Source organism: Pecten maximus, chromosome 19 (assembly GCF_902652985.1).
Source record: "Pecten maximus chromosome 19, xPecMax1.1, whole genome shotgun sequence".
In the NCBI taxonomy this organism is placed as follows: domain Eukaryota; kingdom Metazoa; phylum Mollusca; class Bivalvia; order Pectinida; family Pectinidae; genus Pecten; species Pecten maximus.
This window is the reverse complement of record NC_047033.1, coordinates 14,094,640-14,118,914: the sequence shown is the minus strand read 5'-3', so window position 1 is coordinate 14,118,914 and position 24,275 is coordinate 14,094,640. Positions and strand designations below refer to the sequence as shown.

Sequence of the window (24,275 nt, the reverse complement as noted above, 5' to 3'; positions counted from 1 at the left end):
GGGATTTCTTTTCAAGTCAAAAGGACATTGAGCTGATCAGGGATTTATAATAACTATCGTTTTGTGACACACATTTCCATGGTTTGGGCCTTTACGATCTTCATCACATACACTGTGTAATTCTCCTGCTTTGTACGGTATTTTTCTGTATATACACTTTAGTGTATATTTTGTTGAAATTTAATGATGCACTTAATTTGACCTCCCCCAATACAACATACATACACCATTGATATACAGGGCAAGGAGACCCAATTACATTGTATCTGTGACCTACCATCGTTTTCCGTTCGTTCAGATGTATTAGGTCAACAACACTTCCCAAGACAAAGATACTTGGAATAGATACATGTACTATGAATTCCACTTCACAAAACAAACAACAAATAGCTAATATATATTTTTTATAAATTTTTTATTATTTTTAGATTTTTTTTTTATGTAATAATTTTTTATGCAGAAAAATAAACAATTGTATATATCAATAGCTCCAAGAAATTTCTCCATATTTCTACCGTAAAATAACAGGAAAATTTTGAACAATTGCATTATGCAACAGATTTTTTATTGCTTTCTTCCCCCTTTGATCAAAAGTTTAATTTTTTACCATGAATTCAAAGGTACACCAGAAATAATATCCTTTTATCAATTATTTCAATTTTGTTTCATTTCTTTCTCACACTTTAGTCATTATAGTGAGGGTCATTTCATTAAGTATTTGAATTTTGATATTTAAGTTATTGACATTAAGTTTTAATGTTTATTAGAAATGTTAATTTTCTTGTTCTTTAAATTGTTGCATAATACATGGACCAGCCACAAATATATATTATGTAAAAAACAACATGGCAATCAAACTCATCATATTAATATATACAGTAAAACTTCCAAAAACTAAAGCAGAGATACTTTATAGCATAAAATGTAAATAGCCCTCCCAAAAATCAAATATAAATATGAACAACAAAAGTCATGTGGACGGAAAAAAAACATATTTCTGATTATATAATTAATTTTGTTATGGAATGTAAACATGAATAATTAGAAAAAAACAAATTAAAAATTTATATCAACTTTTCATATCTCAACACCAAATTGTGCTATTCGTCACAAAAGCTAATGTGAAATGAATATAATATTAATACTACTATCTACCGATTAATAGGGGAGGTGTTTACAACAATCTTCATTTGACACTGTAGTATTTCTTTCGGAAATATAAGACATTGCTATTCTGGGCCGGCCAAAATATTTTGATTACAACTATAAATCTCAATCAAGGTAGACGACAAACATCTTCATGTATGTCGGTTGCCAAATGAAAACTGTTGCTAACTTACCAGAAAAAGAACCAAGAAATTATGAAATATTAATTAGTATGGTATTTCGCTTATGCATATTTTAATAAAATTTTAAACAAATCTATAAAAACTCTTTCCCAAACATTCATGGTATTTCGCTTATGCATATTTTAACAAATCTATAAAAACTCTTTCCCAAACATTTTTTGTCTTCAAACTAACAAATACGCAGATTTTATGAAAATAGAAATATACTGCTAAAAATAAACTTAAATCACCCTAAAATGAATAATTTCATCATTCATGAACTTTTAAATGTTTTATCTTTTTAGAGCTTTTAAATGTTTTGTCTTTGAGAATTTTTAAATGTTAAACTCCAATTATTGAAAAATGAGATACAGCTAAGTTTGATTATAAAACAGACTTTAAACTCTAGTGGAAGTAATGGAACGTATTTCTATTTTATCAATTAGATTAAATTTAATTTGATAATTCTTTCAAAACAAAAAAAATATTCTGATTTCATTCTTCAATTTATCTGCAGCAAGTTTTGGTATTAATTAATTTAAATATCAAAACAATAAATCTTATTAATGAAACAATCGCCAAATTTGTTCATACATTTTTACTTTACAAAGGAATGACACATTTAGCTCTTCAATTCTTTCCTTCAACCTGACTTATCTGAAAACTGGAATAGGTTGCATTTTTAGTTCCAAAATCACCAATTAGTATAACTCAGATTCATTATTAAGTATAGAAGATAAAGTACAGACATTTTTGTATAAATACATCATAAATATTTAGTAAAAGATATTCTAGCTAAAAATACACAAAATATATACATGTATAAGTATATCACAGTTCTTCTGCTTTGGGACGGCTCAATTTTTTGGAGACAATTTCTAATGCGGTATATTTCAAAAGAAATACAATTTATTATACAGTATGTAATTTTTTCCAATAGAAAATAGTTTCTGTTTGTATTTGATATAGTAATTAAATTGTTCCACATGTTTTAACTTTTGTCTAAATTATACATAACTATACATGTACTGATGTCCAGTTTACAAACATAGTCCAAAAACTGTAGTTTTCACACCTGTCCTGTAACGTACCATTCGATGGAAAAGAATTCTTTAAAACAGAATTTTTCGACAGAGAAAACCATATAACGTTTATATATATATATTTGTCCCAATACGTTTTGTGTCACCTTTAATTCAAAGTAGGTTTATCACCACTGAAACACCCTAAACAGATATCAACATATTTGCTCCGAAGTCTTTATCCATAGTTTTGCTCCGAAGTTTTTATTCACATTTTTGCGGCAAAGTCTTTAGTCTAAAAACAGAATTATCTCCTCTTGGATTTGAGTTCTTTTTCTTTCTTTGCAATGTCGGCCTCAAGACAAGAAATCCGCTTCAGCAAATCATTTTTCTTGGCAAGTACAGTCACCAGTTGATCACGGGCTTGACTCAACCGCTCCCCTGCTGACGGATTCTGTTCCAATTCTTTAATTCCCAGTCTCAAATCAGCTTCAGATTTCATAGCCTGGAGTAAGTAAGCAAGATATGGTTAATTATTGTAGAATTCCCTAAAAGTTTCTTGGTCGTTTTGTTTTACTATATTTTAACTAGTTAACTGTACAGTTGAATCTCCTTTTAACAAACAAACCTAACCTGAGACAGAATGAGAGTTTCTTAGTACTGAAAAAGATCTTCAATATAAGAACAGTCGTACTCTGAACACATCGGCAGTAATTACCCTATTGTTTCAGCAGTTTAAAGATTTAATAGGCACCGGTGACTGATTAGTTCCGATACTACAAAAATGATACTTGGAGTTATTTCATCATTTCAAGTAGGATTTTTATTGTTCGGACCAAATTTTCACTTCGTATTATCCCAGTTTTTCGAGTTTTCTTTACTTGGATAAAGAGAGAATTCGGCCGGGACTGACAAAGTACTTCGAGTTAAGCGGGGTATTCAAGTTTTCTGAGTTTGAGTTTAAAGAAGTTCCACTGTATTCTGTTGTTCTCAAATTTTTATGAAAAGTTAACAATGCGTGATGAATCAGCTTACCCACATCATTTCTAGTATAAATTTTAATTGCAATCAAATTTCAACATGCTTCTTCAAACAGGAAAATAGGATTTACCCAAAAATATGTACATTAACAGCATTTAGCAGAATGGCTGACTAATACCCCTGCAATCTGCTTGAGTCAATGGTGAATTGGAACTGTTAATTAGAGGCTAACTAAGATAACCCGTGCATGCCGATATTTCTGAAATTCAGAATGTCTGAAATATGTGTTGTTCAAAATAAAGAGGATTCAATGACCAGTTGCCATAGCAACCATAATTTTGAGAAAAAGAAAGTGGCATGCACATCTACACATGGTCCTCTATATTTGTGTGAAGTTTCATTGAAATCAGCCCTTCGGTTTAGGAGTTGTCCGGACAAACTTAAAGTTATGGTTCTTATCGGAAAACCTGTTTATAGTGACCAGTTACCATAGCAACCATAATTTTGAAAAAAAGAAAGTGGCATGCACATCTACACATGATAATTAATATTTGTGTGAAGTTTCATTGGAATCGGCCCATCGGTTTAGGAGGAGTTGTCCGGACAAAATGTGTCTACAGACTGACGGACGGACGGACAACCTGATTCCAGTATACCCCCCTAACTTCGTTGCGGGGGTATAAATACCCACAAGCAAAGGAAGTCACTTCTGTGATCTCAATTAACAATACAATAGACATCCATACCTCTGCTAAATCTTTATTCATTGTGTCATTCCGTGTCTCCATGTCGACTAGCTGTGTGTCAAGGACGTCCCTTGGTGACTTCATCGGGGGCATATTCCGCTGACGTCTCAATGGACTGTGGGGAGAAAGAGGTTTCCATTGTTATGTAAGCTCTATTACCAAAATTTCGGTATTTATTTTGGTGCTGAATAATGGCATATTGATCAATGTCAAGACTTTCTATACTGTATAACATTTTTTGAGGTTGATAATGAACCAGGAATCAACTACAAAACTAAACATCTTTTGATGGTTATATGTAACTCTGGTAAATACAAGCCCCCATTTGCCACTCGGTAGTTGAGAAATTCTCTTTAACTTTAACTCTGGTAAATACCAACTGCAATATACCACTCGGCTAGAGAGATCTTCTTTTAGCTCGATACGTAACTCTGGTAAATACTAGCTGCAATACACCGCTTGGATAGAGAGAACAAAACTAGACTTCTTTTTGTTTGTATCCACGGATTTGTGACAATAAACTATCTAAACAAGGAATCTCAAGCAATATGAATCCGCTCGCTATTCAACACTGATAAATACACATAGAAAAATAGTAAAAATTGTCTTTTCGGTCAGGAAATAATTGCTCCGATAATAAATAAAGACGGTAGAGCGAGGATGAAGAAAATCTATTTATAGTAACAGTGACCTCAATTTGGATCCCAGAAGACTGAAATGAAAATTCATTCGAGAGATAATAGTTGTAATTGTATGAAGGACAATCAGATTTACTTAACAAAGTAGTGGTAGAGTGAGGACATTGAACATCTATTTATAGTAACAGACTAATAGCTGAGTAGTGACCTCCATTTGAACCCCAGGAGATGGAGTAAGTGTATAGAGTTCCAGGACTGAGTAAATCAATGAAGTTAGTAAAGGACATCGGAAATCTATTTTTTGTCAAATGTTTTTTCATTAATTCCTGTCAAAATATTTTTCCTAAAAACTTTCATGCTTTTATTGAGTTATCTCACCTTGGTCTTGGAGATGGAGTCGGACTTGTAATGCCTTTAAGCTCCGACATACGAGAGCTGACAAAGTCGCTGGATGCCAAGACGCCGCCCTTTGATGAGAGGTACTGCCGTAACCGTGCATTGCTGGCAAGAGTTTCAGAGCCATATAATCTCTGTGACATTTGCTGTGAAATTACAATGAATGACATAAATACATAGAAATTTATTTTGCATCACAATCAATCATGAAAATTTTGGCCATAAAATAGTGAAGCTATTAAGTGGAAAACTTAACATCTTTCATCTTGGCCCAAAATTGCTTGAACTTTGCAAATAATTACAACCAAATAACTATTGCAATGGGTACGTATTTCAACAATAAATGGTAATTAATTCAATTATATGGTGTAACATTTTAATGTTAATAATTTCTATTTTTAGCGTAGTTTATATACAGGATATCTGTACATGCAACTTGGCCAAATTTAGCATTATAATTTTGCTATGTATACATTATTATTCTAAATAGATGAAAGTCTTTAATATCTTATGACAGCATTGAATTGTCAATGATTATTTTTCGTTATCTTTATTTCTCTTTTTACCTGGTCTGAGAAGTCCAGTCTGGTTGGTCCGTCAATCTTCATATCAACCAACTCATTAATCATAAGTATCCTCTCATCCTGGTTTTTGACACTTCCCAAAGCCTGTTCAAGAGCCACTCTGCTATTGGTGGATGGTGAGCCAATCAAACCTTGCGTTGCTTGTGTGTTTCTGGCCCTGGAGAAGAACATGTCTTGGCAGACAACTCGTAATCCCTAAAATAGATTGCATATCAATTTAATGTTAATATATCACTATATTTCATGCATTAACTTTTCTCAAACTGACCAATGTGTGATGTGGAATAAGATTATAATACAACAGGGAATTCAGTCTTTAAATATGAGGCCCCATACAGGGAATTTAGTCTATAAATGTGAGGCCCCTACATGGAATTCTGTCTATGAATGTGTGGCCCCTACAGGGAATTTAGTCTATAAGTATGAGGCCCCTATAATGAGTTTAGTTTATAAATGCAAGGTTCCTAAAGGGAATTCAGTTTATTAATATTAGGCCCCATACAGGAAATTTAGCTGATAGATATGCCTCATACAGGGAATTTATTCATAAATATGAGGCCCCATACAGGGAATTTAGTTTATAAATATACAACATTCTATAAAGAAAATTCAGCTGACAGATATGAGGCCCCTAACAGGGAATTAAAATTATGAAATACGGGGCTCCATACAGGAATGGTTTTAAATAAGCCATTTAGCTATATTTGCTAAAGGAGCAATATCTCACCTTGTAGAATTCTCTCATGAACAGCGTATTGCTGTCATCTGTCATGTCTCCAGATTTGATATGAGCCAAAGAGTGCAAAATCACAACAACAAATTCACCAATGGAGTCCATCCTCTCACGCCGTACAAACAAGATCTTGCGAGCATGTTCGAAATGCACCGAATTTCTAAAGGCATTGCGGTCGTAATTGTTCTTTGGAAGATTTGAGGCCAAAAGCAGACTGACCTCCGGAGTCCCGATGGTCTGATGAAGCATGCGAATTATGAACACACCAAAGCGGTACACAACAAACTGACTAGGAGTGATATTATTGATGTTGACAGGGGCAAGGTCGCCTTTAGACTCCCACTGGGCATCCTTAACATCCAGATATGACTGGGAGTAGTCAGCACCTGAAATAGAATCAAACATGTTGGTAAAGGATGTGGTGAATTCCGGTCAAGGGAGGTAACTCTCTCATATCATGAATTTTATTGAAAAGATAAAAGCTACATTTATACATTGTCAATTCACTTTTAAAGTAAGATGAAGAGTCCTCAAATAAAATCCAATTAATTTTCTATGAACTTGAAATTAAGAAATAATTAACGATGATTCGTGTATTGTTGCAGGATATACAACGAGTCCGAGGATATTTTGAAATTAAATTAATAACGAAGGCCGCAGGCCTGAGTTATTAATTAAAATTGCAAAATATCCGAGTCCGAGTTGTATATCCTGCAACAATACACGAGTCAAAGTTGATTATTTCTATTCTACCATGTACTGTTTAGTTCCGAGATCTATATCTTTCTAATAGAAAAACGGCAAAGAAACCCCGGGAAAACCTTGTAATTTATTTCTTGAGTATTGCATTATTTGTTGATAAAATATACATTTCTTTACTGGTACTACAGTACTATGATCAAGAACACCTATCATATGGCATTGATTTTGAAAATTAAAAAAAAAATGGATTCAGAAAAAAAAAGCGGCCTTCATAGGATTCGAACTCGTGTCGTGATAAAAAGTTCAGAAAAGACTAACCCATTAGCCCACTCGGCTAACGTAACCGTATTATAAATGGGTGAATATTAGATACATAACATTGTAACAGCTGTGACTCACGACCGTGTATTATTGACACGAGGCATGTGTTATTGACACGAGCGTGTATTATTAGAAAATAATACATGGTTTTAAACCAATCAAAACTGGCGTTGCATAGCAAACATGGTAGAATTTCTAATTTATTACATTATTCTTCAGAAATCCACTGGCAGGAAGTCAATTTAATTTACCTAAAATAAAATTTGATTTCTAATAAATATCTATAAATATCAATTTTATTCTAATACCAGACAAAAGACCTACCAAGAACTCTGTTGAGCGAGCCTGATCCACCGTCACTGTTATCCAGCATGTCTGCCAGGTCATTGATCTGTTTGAACAACGGCGACATCATCAACATGTTCACCCAGTCCTGCTCTGTGTTGCCTGTAGATGTAAATCCTCCCGATGTTCCGGTGGATGCTGGAGTCGGTACAATGGCCAATCCAAACTGGTCTTTGTCAGCGGTTTTAGGTAGGCTACTCTGCAGCATGCCCTCCTGTTGCCGACTGATAAGGTCCGCCTTTTGGTCCTGGTTACTGTCCATTAAACTTTGTTTCTCAAGCTTGGCCCGTTCTGCAGCAAGACGACGCTGCTTTCTGGCTTCAAGGCGTGACTTCAGAGTTTCTTTGCTCTTTGAGTGGTCCTTCTGCATCGTTTCTTTCAGTCTTCTCATGTTTTCTTCATGCTCCCTCATTAGACGTGTTTTCTCATCTTCACTTACATTAGATTTATTGATATCTTCTTTCTGTCTTCGATCACGTTCTTCTAGTTGTTGTTTCCTCAGTCTTTCCTTTTCTGCCTCGCGTTCACGTGCTCGCTGAGCTTCTAATTCCTCCTCCTTCTCCAGATCCTGCTCCATTTTTCTGTAGGAAAACATCAGAGCGTATTTAGAGAAATCTTTTACTGAACCAGACTGACTTCTCTCTGAACTAAACATACTTCTCACTGAACTAGATAGACAAACATCTCATTTAATCTGACAAATCTCTCACTGAACCAGACAAATATCTCCCTCTGAACAAGACAAGCATCTCACTGAACCTGACAAATCTCCCACCGAAAAAGCCAAACAAAACATTAACTGAATTAGACAATCTTCACACACGTGTTTTATATATAAAGTCTCCATTTCACTGGCCCCAGCCTGTGGTGACCAAATACCTGGTCATAACCTTTCAAATCAGGACTTAAAGGCTGTTTTAAAGAGTCACACTGTGAAAAATCAATTTTACTTTATAGATACCACATTACTGAACACATTACTAAACATATTAGTGAAAACATAACTGAACACATTACGGACATAAATCTGAACAAATTTCTAAACACATTACTGAACAGATAACAAGACCTCTGGGCAGTGGAAATGTAGAATTACATTCTCTTATTTCTACAACCTATCTTTACCTCAATTTTTCCAACAGGGCACGTTTCCTCTCTTCTTCTCGCTGTTTCTCCTCCATCTTACGTCTCTCTAGTTCCTCCTGCATCTTTTTCATGATGCTGTTCTTGTAGTGATTGGCTTCCTCCATGGCCAGACGTGCCTCCTCCTGGTACTGTTTGTACAGTTCTTCACTGGGAGAGTACCGCTTCATGGCGTCGGCTAGTTCCTGTAGCTGCTTCTCTTTGAGTTCTAGTCGGGCATACATTTGTTGTACTTCCTGTTGGGGTGTGGTCTCCTTCTCGGCCTGTGTTATCAGCTGTGTTGTCAAGTTGTCAAAGTCCTTTAATGTTTTCTGAATAATGGAAGGAGGGAAAGTGGTTGATTTTAGAATTTTATCTATTCATTTATTTATTTATTTATTTATTCATTTAACTTAATTTAATTTTTTTTTCAATTTTTTATTCAATTTATCAGAATTAATTTTTTTACTGAAGCAAGAAGGAAAGGATTCATTTGTTTTTTTTACAAAACAGACCAAAAGGTTTCATTTTCATTGAATTTTCAAAGTACTCTTTTCATTTCTGGATCCTGGTTAAATAATGAATAACAGAACCCCGTAAAATAGCTTCTTCTCTTTGTTAAAGTGAAGAGATACAACCAAACCATTGGTTAAACAACAACAATAAGAGAATGTATGATAATTCACACTTGTTTGTGTTACACTGGATTTTATCATATTCAATGAAAATACAAACTAAAAGAACTACATTTGCCATAATAACATCAATGTTATGTTAAACAAGAGGCCCAGAGGGCCTGTATCGCTCACCTGGATTTCATGAGATATGAAACAAGAATGATGATTAAGTATATTTGTCACTGGTATTGCTATGTCAATATATCATAGGCATTTTATATGGGTACGTCAGGATTTGATGTCAAAAAATGCATTAATCCATGAAATAAAATTAACTTTTGGCACAACCCCATAGGGATGCTACCCACACAAATGTGAGTGATATCCGTTGCTTAGTTTCAGAAAAGAAGTTGTTTAAACCAATTGACCCCTTTTGACCCCGCCTTCTGCACCCCAGGGGGAGTAGGGGTCAGTTCCTTCCTTTATAAAATTTTGAATCCCTACCCAAAAGGATGCTACCAGGCAAATATGAGCGATATATCTTGCTTAGTTTCAGAGAAGAAGTTGTTCATATCAATTCAACCAAATTGACCCCTCTTGGCCCTGCCCCTCAGGCCCCCGGGGGGTCAGCCTCACCATTTGTACAATTTTGAATGCCCACCCAATAGTGATGCTACCAGGCAAATATGAGAAATATCCATTGGTTGGTTTCAGAGAAGAAGTCGCTAATATCAATATAGCTCAATTGACCACATTTGGCCCCGCCCCTCAGGCCCCCGGGGGGTCAGCTCCATCATTTGTACAATTTTTAATCCCCACCCCATAGTGATGCTACCAGGCAAATATGAGCGATATCCATCGCTTGGTTTCAGAGAAGAAGTCGTTTATATTAAGAGAGCCAAAATGACCCCTTTTGGCCCCGCCCCTCAGACCCCTTGGGGGTCAGCCCCACCATTTGTACAATTTTGAATCCCCACTCCATAGGGATGCTACCAGGTAAATATGAGTGATATCCATTGCTTAGTTTCAGAGCAGAAGTCGTTTATATCAATTCTGTAAAACTGACCCCTTTTGGCCCCGCCCCTCAGACCCCAGGGGGTCAGCCCCGTCATTTGTACAATTTCAAATTCCTACCCCAAGGTGATGCTACCAGTAAAATATGAGAGATATCCATTGTTTGGTTCCAGAGAAGAAGTCAATTATATGAATATAGCCCGATTGACCACATTTGGCCCCACCCCTCAGGCCCCTGGGGGGTCAACCCCATCATTTGTACAATTTTGAATCCCCACCCCATAATGATGCTACCAGGCAAATATGAGTGACAGGCATTGCTTGGTTTCAGAGAAGAAGTCGTTTATATCAATATAGCCAGATTGACCACATTTGGCCCCGCCCCTCAGGCCCCTGGGGGGTCAGCCCATCATTTGTACAATTGATGCTACCACAATTATTTTAACTGAAGTTTTTAATTATCCTCTAAATGCAATTGTCCCTTTGACAGCTGTTACTTATAACTACCTCCTGCTGTTTTTTAAGCTGTTCCTTCCTCCTAGCTAACTCCTCTGGAGACATGTCACCAGCATTAGCAATAAGCTCTCGCATTTCCTTAAAAACAAAAGAAAAAAAACCCAGTGTCATTCGGTTGTTTTACTCAGTTAACAGATTATTTTGTTAAGCAATGGTTGGGAACCTCTCTCAAACAGGGAGAGTTGGGGGCCTCCCTCCAAAAATTTCCTATAGAAATCTAATTTTGAAAAAATATCTTCCGATCAACGAATATGGAGACATGAAAATTTAGGCCCATCATCTTAAATCTTTTTATGGAAGCAGATAATGACTAAAAGTGTTTGTTAAATAAAGGCAGATAACTCCAGACATATCTCTTGAATAAGGGAAGATAACTCCAGAAATGGTCGCTGAAAGGGACAGATAACTCCAGACATATCTCTTGAATAAGGGAAGATAACTCCAGACATATCTCTTGAATAAGGGAAGATAACTCCAGAAATGGTCGCTGAAAGGGACAGATAACTCCGGACATATCTCTTGAATAAGGGACAGATAACTCCAGACATATCTCTTGAATAAGGGACAGATAACTCCAGACATATCTCTTGAATAAGGGAAGATAACTCCAGACATATCTCTTGAATAAGGGAAGATAACTCCAGACATACCTGTTCAAATGTTCCCAATAAAGCATCTCTCTCCTTCTGCCGTTTCTCATCAATTTCAATGCATGCCTTTTTCCTCATGGCTTCCAGCTCACGTGCGAGCTGATCTTCCAGATGGATAGCCTCCTTCAGATGGCGCTGTCGTAGCACGGAGTAGATCATGTTCTCAGCTTCCTCACTGTTCTTGTTCTGTATAGTATACATAACAAAGGTTAGAATTCTGGCGTTAATTTTTCGGTGAAATTTCCACAATGTACATCTACACTGTACATACAGAGTACTGTACGAAGAGTAGTAATTAACACAAACAGAGTAAGTTTGAACTTCTTTATTTACATACGACATAATACTGTATGTTGCTAGTGGGGTAATATCACTTATGTACACTATATGCTGATAGAGACATCATGTCTTATACCAAAGTGGTTTGTATACGTGATTTAAAAGATGAAAATCAGAACTTTTGGATTGAAATCAGAGATTTTTACATGTTCATGGTGTAAATTTTGTTCTTAATTTTTCAGTCAATTTCATACATTTTGGAAATACAAGTACAGTGTACATTTAATTTTATTAGCTGAATTTTACTGTATACATTCTTTAGCCAATTTGAAATATCCTCTAGAATGAGCCAAGAAAAAATAGTCTGAACTAAATTATATTTCCTAGAAAAAGATACAATACTATAATCCATATAACTATTTATAAGGTAATATTTAAAATGTCGACCTGATTCTGAAGTCTATGGTTGTCTGATTAACAGTTCACTTTCAATGCATTGTGATATTATGATGTTAGTTATATACAACACATTTCAATTAACACACAATTAATGAAAATCGAAAAATTAAATTATAACAATAGTATTTATTTCCTTGCTTTGTGTTAAAATTTTAATGTTGTTACATTTGAAACCCTTTAAAGACTTTCTATATGACCCAGGTAATAAAGCACCATTAAATATCAAATCCATCTCCCACATGCAATACCTATTGAAAAGAACAATAATTATTGTCTATGAGAACATTGGAGTCAGTTAGCATGTCAGTTATGATCAGAATTCAATCAATGTCTTCTCAATACTGTGATACCAACCAGGTAGCTTTTGTGTCTGCTTAGTTTCATTTTTTTTTAATATTTATTTTTTTATTTTTTTTTTAAAAATCAAATTTTCATATAGTGACGTCAATGGTAATCTGCTATACACTGCTTCTTAAGGCATTGGCTTTACTTTTATACCTCAATGTTTCAAATTTCCTGAATTTGCCAAAAAAAAAATGAAATTAAATAAGATGTGATACTTTTTTTTTCAAAACAATTATGAAACAATCAAAAATTTTCTCTAAAAAACAAATTTTTTTCGTGATTTTTATTTGATAAAACAAACAACCATGATGGCTTCTATCCACTGATCTGCCACTGACCTACCCAACATATTATCTGTGTACTGCATGGCATCCTACTGTTAATTACCTTCACAACAAATTATCACTTAATTATTAAAACAATTAACTACAACACCACAGTCCAAAGTATATTACGTACATGCTTACATTAAACAATGTAAACAGTTAATAACAAATCAATCCACAGACATGTAAAGACGACAAAACAAAAAAATGAATACGTATACAAATATCCGTGCATTACGGTGCCAGTGTTACCTTGCCCTTCTTGCCCTTGTTCATAGTCTGAAAATCACCACATTATATATAACAAATAGCTACATTTTAGATTGGGATTTATTCTTACTCTATCAATTTTAGATCCTTTTTGATAATCAATACCCAAATGCATTTAACTGATCAACTACTTTTTTGTTTGTTTATGTTTTACGGCCCATCGACAACTAGGGTCATTTAGGGCCAACTAGGGATCAACTACTAATCATAATGGTATTACAGATTGACTAAGAAGAAGAATTTAAGTTGCATGCTTCTCCTCTTGAAAATAGAGTGAATTATAGAGAAGGTATTCTGAAATTTTTTATTCAATCAGATTACACTGGTGTTCTCAACTTTTCAGAAAATTTCTAATAGTGTCATTACCAACTGACCAATTTTTCAATCTTATATTTTTTCCTTTCCTTTTTTTTTAATCTTTTGTTATCATTGTCCCATCTCTTCCTATATTTCCTGTATTTCTACAAACTGTGATTTTTTTCTAATATTTTTGTTTCGAAGAAAAGATTTTTTTGTTCACACAGGATGTGATAAGGGGAGATAACTCCCTCAGAAATGTATTGCTGACAAGCATAAACAAGACAATACAATACCTTGACACTTTCCACCAGAGTCGAGTTTTCCACGTTGCGTGCAATTTTATCGTTAACCTTGTCACGATCCTGTTGTTGCCGTGACAACTCCTTGGTCATCTCAATGTTGTGTTTCTGTGCCAGCTGTTCAGCCCGAAGTCTTTTCCTTTTCTCAATCTGTAAGTTTACATTGAGCATAAATGTATTCCACTTTAGAGATTATTAACTCGCATATATAAATCAGTTTTTAATGCACTTTTACTCTCAATTTTCAAGGTGCAATTTTTCTCCAAACAAGTAGGGAACTGTAATTTAGGTCTTTGATGTGATAACAATAACAAAATTATGTTGTTTAAGTAAAAGTGCACTTTTCATCAAATTACAAAACATCCCCAGGGAAACAGCTAAATATCACAACAAGAGATAATGTAAGAGTAGAGGAACCTGTACAAAAAATGATGGTTGTGAGTAAGTGTATAAAACATCAGGAAAAGAAGTCGGTAGAGCAAGGACATCAGAAATCTATTTATAGAAACAATGACCTCAATTTTGACCACAGTTGATTGAAACGTGGTAGAATTCATGTGTGGTCTTCCAACAAAGTTATGAGTTGTCTTAGAGAACAATAACAAGCTTAGAAATGATGATACCAGAAAACTCATCATTCTTATAATACAGTCTGAGAAATAATTCTCAATTCACTTCTTCCTTCCTTTTATTTCTCTCATTTCTTCATTGAGTTTATCTTGAAGGTAATTATAATTTTTGCTAAGAAATATTTTGTTATAATCTGTATAACTTACTCGTTCTGCCAGCGAGTTCTTCTGTCTGTCTTTCTCCTTGTCCAGGTTCTCCCCTAATGCTTCCATTTCCTTCTTATGAGCTGCCAACAATTTCTCGTACTCTGCCTCGTTTAAGTTTTTGTGATGTAATGCTACATCACGGTCAAACTTGCCCTGATGTGCTGCCATAGCCTGTGTATTGAATACATGTGGATTGCTGTCACTTATAAAAAATTCCAATTCAAAACTTAAAATATAAATAAATGTTTATTATCAAAATCATCAATAAAATGTAAGTTTATTTAACTTAACAGAAAAAAAAAATGTTTAAACTATGAGCGGGTTTATTTTTGTACTTGAATTTCAATAACTTCCTACCACAACTGCATGAGGTCAATTAAGGACGTTCTCCCTAGTTGTGTGCGAGATATGTAATGAGAACTGATCAAGTCCGTATGTCATTTCAATCTTTAATTATGGCTGAGATTGTCTCTTAACCAAATAATGAACATTAGTTGTATTTCATGAAGAATATGTAAACATCTTTAATTTAATGATATTGTACACTTTTTGTACTGGAAGCATTATGGTAAATCATTGCATTAATTACACTTTATACCATTTCTATAGGCAATGACATTAGTGCAGATACTCATCATTGTGCTAAATTAATCTATTAACATGTTTATAAGTTAATGTGCTACAACATTAGTTTACAAAAAAAATTATATTTGCAGTACCATATAAATTTTTGTCTGGATATTTAGGACCATATGTCATTTATTTCATAAAATCTCGCAAACACTTAATTTAGGAACATTCAACAAATGGATAAATACCACTCCTCATTTCACGAATTCAAATCCTCTCAAATACATTGCCTTAATTAATTAATTAAAGTTTTGATAATTATACAGTAAAGCTGTACCAGTTGTTTCTGCTGTCTGATCTGTTGATCTATTTGGTGTTGTTCCTGTGCAGCCTCATTTTCTATAGATTGTTTCTCCTTCCTCAGTTCTTCCTTCTGTTTTCGCTCGATCTCCTCCTGATCTCGGAGTTGCTGGTCGACGAGTTTCTGTTGTTCACTCGTAAGTTTATCACTGTTAACCTTGTTGTTGATCTGCATCATCACGTTGGCTGTTTCCATGTCGCCCTGAGCAGCCTTTAATTAACATACATGTACACCCATTTCTTTATTTTCACATTCTTGTCAAAAAAAGTTGAAAGGAGACACAATTTTTCACCAATATTTTTTCTTATCATTATTATTTTGCTACACAGCTCAGTTTTTTTTTAAATTTGAAAACGTTGGAAAAGTAATTTAAATTAAAACTTTACTAGCAGTGGATGCTCAGAATTCAACATTTCATGTGTAAGTATCCAATATTCTAGTGACCTGTAAATATTAACTCTTCTTAAAGAACACTGGTCTTTCACAGAATAACATCCCAACCTGTTCGTACAATACTGAATAACTGGACAGAAGGATTTTATTTTAATGTTTGAACTGAAAGTTTTCAGTGAAGGAATCATCATCAGAATAGTTAGAATAGTTTACAACTTGGTGACTTACAACAAGGAAAATGTCTGAAATTTCCTTTTATCACTTAAATGTCAATAAACAACAAAGAACATTTTACTTCTGGTAAATCTTTCTGGTACAATATAACGCCCCAGACTTACATGTGACTTCGTGATATGGTCAAGTTCTTTGTTGACCGCTCTATCTTTGTCCAGTTCCTCCCTCATTCGTTTCTTGGCTGCCAATTTAGCTTTCATCTTGTCATGGGCCTCTTCCCGGTTGTTGTCACGACGACTGTTCAGTTGCCTCATGTGCTCGTTGAACTCCATCACGATGCGGTCGCGATCTTCAGCATTCACATTCTTTAACATCTCCTCCATAGCCTTCTCCTCATTTCTTCTCTGTTGTTCCTATGAAAAATAAATGAAAAATTGAGTCATCTGTAAAACTAAAATCTACGCTTTATTTCTGATTTTGAAAGGAAAAGTATTAGGAGCACCAGGGCAAAAGTTTAATTTTAAAGATTGTTAAAATATTAAGCTGGGGAGCTATGACAAAGACAATTTCTAAAATTACCTGTCTGCACTAATTAATTTGTTATCAAAGTTTTTTAAGATACTGTAACAGTAAATAATTGCTTTTAATGGTCACATTTTGATTATTTTTTTGAAAGTTTTAAGCAAAAAGGATTTTTTTCAGCAGTTTTGAAACAGACTACACTTTTTCTTTTAATTTTTCTAAGGTATTCATTTTTTAAAGTGATAAATGAAACTAGAAAATGTCTGTAAGACATGAATGCCCCCACTACCACTTGACACCCCGAAAAACAGTGTGGTAAGGATGGCATCAGCAGTTCCTGAGATTAGCTTGTTACATTGCATTGGGATAAGACAGGAATGGATCGGAACAGGATGGACATGGGTAACACTATATGCCCCTCATTTCATGGCGGGGGCATAGAAAGAACAAAAATATTATAAGATAAGTGTATTTATAGTAAAATACATCCTGAATTCAATCTTTCATTTGTATGCATATGGCTACAGGCACCACCCACCTTCTCCATGGCAACGAGGGAATCTAAGATGGCCTCATCCTCCATTAGTCTGTCAGCATCCTCCTCCGTGCCTCTTGCCTCCAGCAACATCCTCTTCTCCTCCTCACTCACTCCCTCCAAGTCCTCATCATCCAGCAACTTCATGCCAGCCTTCCGGTTCTTCCTGTCTCTTAACTTCTTCTTCATATCCTCGATTTGTTTGTGTAGGCCCTGGTTCCGTGTCCGTGTAGAGTTAATCAACTCCTCCTTCTGTGCCTTTGAGAGATCCATAGAACGGATCTGTCGCTCAAACTCTGGGTCTATTTCCACTGCCGGCATGTTGTCCGCTGCCTCCAATCCTCCTTTCCTCATGTCTGCCCACATCTGCTCCTGCAGTTGTTGTAACCGTAGCAACTCCTGCTTAAGTTCCTCATAAGATGGCATATGAATGTTTGGAACTGCAGTTGTTGGAAGATCCTGCGCTTCTGCTTCATTCAAATGCTTCTTGTGCAAGTCTTTCTTCTTCTGACGACGTTCTTCCATAAGACGCTTCCGTAAGTTTTTCAGCTGTTTGAGTTTCTGTTTCTCGAATGCTTCGTTCAGTTTCTGGATATCTTCAGCATGTTGCATCATCAGCCGTTCTTTCTCCTCCTCCGACCGAGCCTTCAGTAGCATCTTCTCAAGTTCTCTCTTAGCTTTATCGGTCGAGTTCTCCTTCTTTTTTTCGAACTCTTCAAGTGTGTCATTGATTCCATCAGTCTCAGTTCTCTTCAAGTCATTCTCCAACTTCGCTGCCTCGTACGCCTGTTTCTCAAAAGCTGCCCTTGCCCTATCAAGCATGGATTGATCATCTTGACCTTTGCCCTTTGTTCCGAAAACTGTTGTGTCACCATGTATGATAGTCTTGTGATCTCCTCCAGATTTAACATGCGATATTTGCTGAACTCCACCTTGTCCTTGACCTCCAGACTTCTGACCTTGTGACCTTTGATCTCCCGACCTTGAGTGGTCTCCCCCAGAACCTCCTGCCATGTGACCTCCATCTATTTTCATGTTGGTTATATTGTTTGTCATACCACCAGCACCTCCAGTGCCCATATTAATGAGATTGAGAAGCTCTGGTGACAGACAGAACGGTCCACCTGATTCCAGCATGGCAATCAATTGTTTGAGCAATGGAATGAGTTCGGAGTCATTGCCACCTTGTGAATACACGTCACCATAGACACCAGACAACTGACAATCGTAATCTCCAGCCAGTAGTCCTGCGTGTGTCAGAACAATCTTGGCCTCTATTGCACAAAGCTCTGATCTCTCCCTAGCGTATTCGAGGGCCGAGTGGGCTTCATCTAGCCCCTCCATCTTATTGGTCAGATGATCATGGAGCTCAGCCTGTAGACGTGTTTTAGCCTGGCGATAACGTTGTAACACTGTATTTTCTGCATCAGGATTCAACGCTCCTTCTAACTCATTTATCCTATCCCGATAATTCCTCTCTTCATTCTGAAGTTTTCCGAAAAATCGCCGTAACATGTCACAGAATTTCACATGTGCAGCAACATGTGCTTCCTCCATTTGGTGTTCCATTGGGTCTCCTTGGAGGAGCACAGCAATGACCTCTGGTGGTATGATGGTTGCATACTCCTGTTCAGCGCCCCCTCTGCGCTGGACCTCTCGCTTCTCTGCCTCTAACAAGTGATGAGTTCCATTGTCAATTTCCTCCAAAAATCGTTCAAGTGTCTTTGTTGTGACAGAATCGATGTCGAAAAGCAGCTGCTGTGCCAACAGATGTTCTTTGGTTGTCAACTCTCGTTCCATCTGTCGCTGGCGGCGCCAGAATCCGCGCCGAGCTACCAATTCTTCCTCCAGCATTGCGAGAGCCCCAGGTGGGGGTTTGCGTTTACGTGGTCCGCCAGTGGATAGTGTGATCGGGATCGCTAAACTGTTTTCAGGATTTAGACGAACTCCTATGACTGGACTTATCTCCCCTGTCACAGGATCAACAGCCTTCCTGCTGATGGCAATCGGCACCAGACCTGTACAAAGAGAAATTCATCAGCTTTGCTTTTCATGGATTTCATGTTCAGTTTGATTTTGATCGAGGTGAGTGATGAATAGGATATAACAGGACGGTAAACACCATTTTCCATAACAAGGATTTTTAATCAATATAAGAACTTTAAATTTTCAACAGTCGAATATCTTACTTTTTGAAATTTCAATCAGATTTAAATTGTGAGGTGACAGAACAGGAAATGCCCTAATTTGGAAATTGGCCACCGACAGCAATTTTGAATATGTGAAGCTTTGAACATGTCCCTTAAGTTTCAAAATAAAATCCTTTCAATCATATTTGGTAAAGAGCAGTAAAAAGAACTGTCTATATATGAAGTGTTAAACAGATGGACAACGGAAGAAAAGCGTTTTGAATATGCCATGCATCATCCAACAAAGAAATGCTAATTAAATTTCATTAATGATTAATGAACAAGATTTTTGACATTTGTTTTTTTTTTTGTTCTAATCAAAACAAATTTGTTTACCTCCTCCCTCGGGATCCTCCATGGTGCCCCCAACGGGGACGATGTTATGTGTCTTCTTCTCTTTCTCTGCCCCCAAAATTGGCACTTCCTGTCCGGTGCCTGCAGGATCCTGCATTGTTGTTCCAACCAGGATCGGAAGTAACTGTCCAGTCTTCGAAAATTCATACATTCCTGGAAAATATGTAGGTAGGTTGAAATATTTGAAAACCGGTATTGTTCGTTCTTTAAAATCACATCTGTATTAAATCTATTTTATTGCTAGGTAGATTTCAAAATGGCATTCTTAGGATTTAATTATCATATAACAGTTACTTCATTATAAAATCAAATTAACGGTGTGTATAAATTTTCGTTAGTTATAAACTTTTGCTGTGTATAAACTTTCATTGTGTATAAACTTTTGTTATGTATAAACTTTCAAGTATAAACTCTCGCGGTGTATAAACATTTGCTGTGTTTAAACTTTCGTTATGTATAAACTTTCGTTATGTATAAACTTTTGTTATGTATAAGCTTTTGTTGTGTATAAACGTTTGTTGTGTATAAATTTTTGCTGTGTATACTTTTTGTTGTGTATATATATGATTTCGTTGTTTTCATGACTGCTTTGAAACCACATAATTTTAATACAACTGAAATGTATTATTGCTATATTATAGTTGTAGGGGCTAACAATGAAGATTGATATACACAAAATAACCTGAAAGCTCCAAACCATGAAAGAATGTGAAGTCACAAATATTTTGTGTAATATTGGAAAAATGATAATTAGTATTTGATTCAATCATACAAGGCAAATCAAATGAAATTAGACTTTATTGGACACAAGAAAAAAATATTCAAATATTTCAATTAAATTATAAATTTATATAAATAGCTATAAAAAATTGTCCCAGTTTAGAAGAAGATTTGAAAATTTTAAGACAAGGTTTCTTTCTCATTATTCTGACGAACAGAAAGCCTTTTTCTCACAAAATTAATTTGAATAATCAAATATCCCTGTACCTGGACATCCACCAGTTGCGGCAAGAATGGAGGCCCTATCAAGACGCCTCTGGATGTCGTGCTGGCTGCGGAGAAGATGTGCCCTTGACCTTCCTCGAGCCTTCTCTAATTCTTTGAGGGCTGCCTCAAGCATCGACTCCTCATGGCGCAGGTTAATGTTGGGACCATTGGCCGCTGAGGATATAATAGAGAATGATAACAGGTGATATCAGTTATACAAATAGGTCAAAAGCTACTAATATTGGCAATAAGATTGATGTAAATCTGCCAACTATTCAACACCAATATAATTTTATCTGAAGCTTTTGGTTTCATTTTGTTTAGCATCCTGTTAACATCCAGGCTCATTTTACATTAAACATACTTTACAATAAATACATACATTACAATAAACATACTTTACAGCACACAGTTTACAATAAACACACTTTACATCACAGTTTACAATAAACATACTTTACATTTCACATTTTACAATAAACACACTTTACATCACACAGTTTACAAATAAATATACTTTACATTACACATTTTACAATAAACATACTTTACATTACACATTTTAAAATAAACATACTTTACATTACACATTTTACAATAAACATACTTTACATCACAGTTTACAATAAATATACTTTATATCACAGTTTACAATAAACATACTTTACATTACACATTTTACAATAAACATACTTTACATCACAATTTACAATAAACATACTTTACATTACACATTTTACAATAAACATACTTTACATCACACAGTTTACAATAAATATACTTTATATCACAGTTTACAATAAATATACTTTATATCACAGTTTACAATAAATATACTTTATATCACAGTTTACAATAAATATACTTTATATCACAGTTTACAATAAACATACTTTACATCACACAGTTTACAATAAATATACTTTATATCACAGTTTACAATAAACATACTTTACATTACACAGTTTACAATAAACATACTTTACATCACAGTTTACAATAAATATACTTTACATTACACAGTTTACAATAAACATACTTTACATCACACAGTTTACAATAAATATACTTTATATCACACAGTTTACAATAAATATACTTTATATCACAGTTTACAATAAACATACTTTACATCACAGTTTACAATAAACATACTTTACATTACACATTTTAAAATAAACATACTTTACATTACACATTTTATAAAAAACAAGCTAAACAATAAACATACTTTACAATAAACAAACTTCTCGTTAAACAAACATCTCGATAAACAAACTTCTCGTTAAACATACCCATCAGAGCATCCTTGTATTGTTTAACTGCATCATTAGCTCGAGCCTCACATGCCAACACACTAGAGTCGAGCAGTGCCTGGTAACCTCCACCAGATGGCAGCACTGCTGTGTCCTTGAGATAGCCTCCATGAATTCGTACCAACTTGCCACTGAGGGATTCCACAAAAGAATCCCCAGGAATGATGGGATATCCATCACGATCCCCTGGCTTGGTGCCTCCGACTGGGACTACCTCTCCTGTAAGGTTTATGTAAGTTTATACAACAGAGAACATTCCTCAGTACTTTTACTGGATTTTAATTGGCTGATATAACTCACCCCTGACACAAAATCTGTAGCTGAAGATCAATCTATATTACTTAATAATGATACTACATGTCCATTCCAAATTAAAATTTTTGTCTGCTTTTGCAAAAACAATGAAATAAAAGTAAGTGATTCATATAGATCCCCCCCCCCCCCCCCCCCAAAAAAAAAATAGAATTAATTAGGGTTCATTGAATATCTTGTCCACAACCTTTTTCTTTTAAAAGCGGTCAAGTGACCTTTGACCTTGAACCTTGACCAAGGACCACCATAATCTTACCACGTGTAGACCTGGATGGTGTGATGTCATCGTGTGGTAGAATTAAATCTATCCAGGGATTCATGGAATATCTCAAACACAAGCTTTGCTTGGATGCACAAAATTATTACTATTATCGTATCCCCTCACTCACCTTTGCTACTAAGCAGGAGGTATAATATTTTTTTGAAAAAAGATTTTAAGAAGGGGAATATTCTAGTTTGTCAAAGCCAGATAAATGGGAGATAACTCTTACCAGACTCGGTGTCCAAGGAAACAGCCAGAATGGGTACAGGTTGTCCGGAGTTAGGATCAACCATGAGAGAACCGACTTCCATTGGGATTGGCATACCAGTGACTGGGTCAATGTGGGTGCTACCGATTGGTAGAACAGCGCCAGTCTGCGGATGTATTGTCATAGCCATGATAGGCACGTGTAGTCCAGTAACGGGGTCAAACATCGGTGACCCGTATTTCAAGTCACTTTTATGTTCCATAGGTTTGAGGGATGTGGCGACCGCCTGGCCAGATTTACGGCTGATCGGATAGGGTACATAGGGGATGAATGGGTCCTCTGATCTGGCTGCTTCACCTGTAAAAACAAAGGTAATTATAAAAGAAAGTACATGTAATTTTGACATCTGTTTAAGGAATAGTCACAATCTGAAAACATTTTTTCTCTCTTCTTAATCAATAATTTTCTATGCCTATCTAATTTTTTGTGAAAATTTCTCAACATCCAATTTTAAATAACAAAAACACACTATACTATTTTTTGCATTAGATATAAAATAAATGAAGGTTGAGAATAACTAACTTGAAATACTGTCAGGAATATACTGTGTCATTTTGTCTGATAACATAAATAAAGTTGATATCAGAAATATGTAAACATTTCATCAACATTTCATACCTGTGGCTGCATCTACCACAAACACCAATCTAGAGGTCACAGGGTCAAAGGCCACATTTCCTTGTATGGGCAGCACATGACCTGTCTGTGGGTGAACGAAATAATCAGTCGGCACTTCAATGATGCTTCCGTCACCGAGGACCATCTTTGTTCCGGATTTTGGTCGGAGTAATCCTGTATTTTTGTCTATGGCAATTAGATCCCCTGCTTTGATGCTCATATCAGACCCTGAAGTATAAAGAAATGAAAATCTTCAATTTGAATTACACTTACAAAACCCATAATTGATTTACATGATGCAAAACCCAAAGTTGGCAAAGTTATAATTCTTTAGCTTCAAATTTCCATTTTATCCAAAAGTTTGAAGTAAAAATGTATTTTTCTGAGAAATCATTGAAAATAGCAAAAGTTATAATCTCCGAAAATTAACTGACTTTACAGTAAATGAACCAGCACAAAAAAATGTCATATTTTACATAGGGATTGAACCTCTGCTAATATTTGGTGCAAGAAGTGGAAAACTGGCACACTGCCATAAACCAACACTACAGGGGTTACACACTAAGGCTCAATACGAAACGAGAAATCTAAAATCAATGTCAACTTTATTTTACAAAAATTGCAAAACAAGTTATATCAACTTAT

General features: G+C 35.4%; 1 protein-coding gene across 1 annotated transcript in view; it reads right to left on the bottom strand.

Annotated features, from left to right (window-relative positions):
* Positions 1–398: 398 nt before the first annotated feature.
* LOC117317428 overlaps positions 399–24,275 on the bottom strand; it is a 141,569-nt gene continuing 117,692 nt past the window's right edge. Inside the window, 19 exon segments of the mRNA XM_033872237.1 lie at positions 399–2,855; positions 4,078–4,192; positions 5,094–5,257; positions 5,678–5,890; positions 6,423–6,814; positions 7,776–8,377; positions 8,922–9,250; positions 11,057–11,143; positions 11,716–11,901; positions 13,988–14,143; positions 14,770–14,940; positions 15,677–15,910; positions 16,432–16,680; positions 17,328–19,342; positions 19,850–20,020; positions 20,855–21,028; positions 22,150–22,389; positions 22,974–23,309; positions 23,631–23,858. Of these exon segments, the coding sequence (XP_033728128.1) occupies positions 2,658–2,855; positions 4,078–4,192; positions 5,094–5,257; positions 5,678–5,890; positions 6,423–6,814; positions 7,776–8,377; positions 8,922–9,250; positions 11,057–11,143; positions 11,716–11,901; positions 13,988–14,143; positions 14,770–14,940; positions 15,677–15,910; positions 16,432–16,680; positions 17,328–19,342; positions 19,850–20,020; positions 20,855–21,028; positions 22,150–22,389; positions 22,974–23,309; positions 23,631–23,858 (6,260 nt within the window). The 3' untranslated portion in view covers positions 399–2,657.